Source organism: Etheostoma cragini, chromosome 15 (genome assembly GCF_013103735.1).
Source record: "Etheostoma cragini isolate CJK2018 chromosome 15, CSU_Ecrag_1.0, whole genome shotgun sequence".
Classification (NCBI taxonomy): domain Eukaryota; kingdom Metazoa; phylum Chordata; class Actinopteri; order Perciformes; family Percidae; genus Etheostoma; species Etheostoma cragini.
Genome location: NC_048421.1, coordinates 1278922 through 1281597, shown reverse-complemented (window position 1 = coordinate 1281597; position 2676 = coordinate 1278922). Strand labels below are relative to the sequence as shown.

Sequence of the window (2676 nt, the reverse complement as noted above, 5' to 3'; positions counted from 1 at the left end):
TTGACATATTCCAGTCTGTGATTATCATCAACATCCATTCCTTTAATTTTAGTCTCAATAATTCCTAATTTCCGCTTTACATTTACAACATTAGGAATAATTTCCTCTAAATTAGGTTTATTGACCATTAATTCCAAAAATAACTGTAAAGCTGAAGTTAATAAGTTGGTGTTACGTAGTTGGAAATGGGTTAAATTGCTAATGCTGTTTCTCTTAAGCCCCCCCCCCCCCCAAACCTTCATCCTGGACTTTACATCTGCACATTTGCACATACTATGAATATATGCACCTAACCCATTTAGAATCTTTTACTTACGTAACAGTTATTTTGTGTGTATTTAGTAGTTTATCTGTATTTATTGTGTATTCATATTATTTACTGTGTTTTATGTATGCACCTTTCAACTAACAAATAAGTATACATGAACAAAATATGTGTGCCGCATAAGTGTACTTATATTTTTCTGAATCTGAAACCATGTAGACCACGTTCCCCGAGCTGCTGGACGGGCTGGGCTTGGTCAGGCAGCCCCCCTAAGGGCAGTCCTGGAAGAAGTATTCAGATCCTTTACTTCATCAAAATAACTAATACCACACAGTAAAAATACTGTTACACAGCGGAGAAGTCCAGAGAGCCAAAATCACCGTAAACCTGGGTGTTTGATTTAGAGATTTGCTGTATTTTGGAGGATATCCGGCCGTCCTGTATGTGATTATGTGACGAGCAAAGCAAACAGGCTCCGCCCACTACGTCCTCCATGGCTGCAGCTGATTGGACCAACGCGTCACGTGGGACTGGCTGCTCTCGTATTTCGAATACGATCTTGTATTTTACCATAATAGTTCAGTTGGCGAGCCGGCCGCTCCACATTTGCAAAAAGTTGGCTGAATTTAACTTTATGCAAATGAGGAGCGGAGGGAAGCAGGGAAATGACGCAAACATTGGACACACACCGTAACATCGGCCTTAAAAATGACAATAGCTCCTCTTCCCGGCTAGTCGTGGTGATTTGGCGTGAGGTGTCTTCCTGCCGTTACACATCTATTGCATACTGGAAAAACACACTAAAAGTAACTAGTAACCACCTCTTTAAATTGCTAAATCCTCCCTGGAGACAAACAAAGGATCCAGTTACCCAGGTTGAGGGGGAACACCGTGTCGGAGCTGCTCCAGCTGCAGCTGAGAGCTTCACCGGAGAGGCCGGCGGACCTCCCCGCGGCCCTGGATGGCGCCGTGACGTCCAGCTGCACCGGCTCGGGCTTCAGCTTGAGGATCAGCCCGCCAGACGACGTCGGCGGCGTGGCCGAGCTGGATTTGGACGGCGCGGACGGCGCGGGGCTGGAGGGCCGGGCGAAGGCAAAGGGCAGCCGACCGAGGAGGGTCGCCGAGGGAGAGGCGGAGGCCGGCAGAGGGGAGCGCGGCGGCCCCGGAGAGGACGGAGGCGGAGTCTTCAGAGGTTTGAGAGGCAGAGCGCAAGGCAGGCCCCGTCTGGTGATGACCTCCCGCAGGGTGTCGATGGGCGAGCCGTTCACCGACCACTCGGTGATGCCCATCTGGCGCAGGTGGGAGCGGGCGTGGCTGGAGAGGCCTTTGCGGTTCTCGAAGTATTCCCCGCAGAACTCGCAGCCGATTTCCTTCGGAGGGTCGCCTAAAAACATCAGAGACGCACAATGAAATGGGTTTAACAGAAAAAACATCGAAACAGACAACTTCACGTGTAGGGGCGGGAAAAAAGACATTTTCAGGATTTCAGGATTATTTTTTTTTGGGATGTTTTTGCTGCTTTTTCTGATTTATTTCTCACTTTTTCCAGCTTTTGGCGCTTTTTTTTTTTTTTAACCCTGAGCTGGTTTAATGACAGGTTTTACACTTATTCTTAGAATTCATGGTCAACAAACCTCATTTATATCAACTTATACATACGTTTTTAGTTAAAAAGGCAGAAATCAGGAATTATCTTGCCTACTAGTTAAGATCAGAGGAAGTTGAGTTGATCTCAGATGGGTAGATGTCAAAGTTTAGTCCGGATACTGTTTGGAAACCATTAAAAAAAAAAAAAAAAACGCTATAAGATTCAATAAAACACCCAAGTTATCATTAATTTTACCTGAGGAATGTTGTGTGGAATCATCCATGTTATTATTGGGCAATGTGGTTAAAATAAATCCATATTTCTGATATAAAACACTTTGAAACGGGTCAGTTTGACCCGAGGACAACACGAGGGTTAAATGCATTGTAGGGCTGCACATAGCATGATGATTTTAGGCAATAGCATGCTACTACCGCTACAGAAACGTCACCGTTACAACCAGGAGAAGGCAGGCAGCTAATGTGACTGTAGGGTCTACCCCCCTTACATCACCCCCTCCCACATCCACGTAGTAGTGTTGAGTAAAAGTTGACATATTCCAGTCTGTGATTATCATCAAAATCCATCCCTTTAATTTTAGTCTCAATGATTCCTAATTTCTGCTTTTCTAACTCAAACATTAGGTATAATTTCCTATAAATGAGCTTTATTGACCATAAATTCAAAAAATAACTGTCAAACTAAAGTTAATAAGTTAGTGTTACGTAGTGTTGAAAACGTCAAAATATACACAAACGTTGGAAAAAGTTAAAAACAACAACAAAAATGTTGATTTTGAATTTTGACGGAAAGACAAGACAAG

The 2676-nt window shown here is 44.0% G+C and overlaps 1 protein-coding gene across 1 annotated transcript in view; it reads right to left on the bottom strand.

The window, feature by feature from the left end:
* The window catches only part of LOC117958114 (protein Wiz-like), a gene marked incomplete at its 5' end in the record, with an annotated part of 26409 nt that overhangs the window by 6534 nt on the left and 17199 nt on the right, over positions 1-2676 (bottom strand). The window contains one exon of the mRNA XM_034894374.1: positions 1137-1649. Within this exon, the coding sequence (XP_034750265.1) occupies positions 1137-1649 (513 nt within the window). The remainder of the gene's footprint in view (positions 1-1136; positions 1650-2676) is intronic.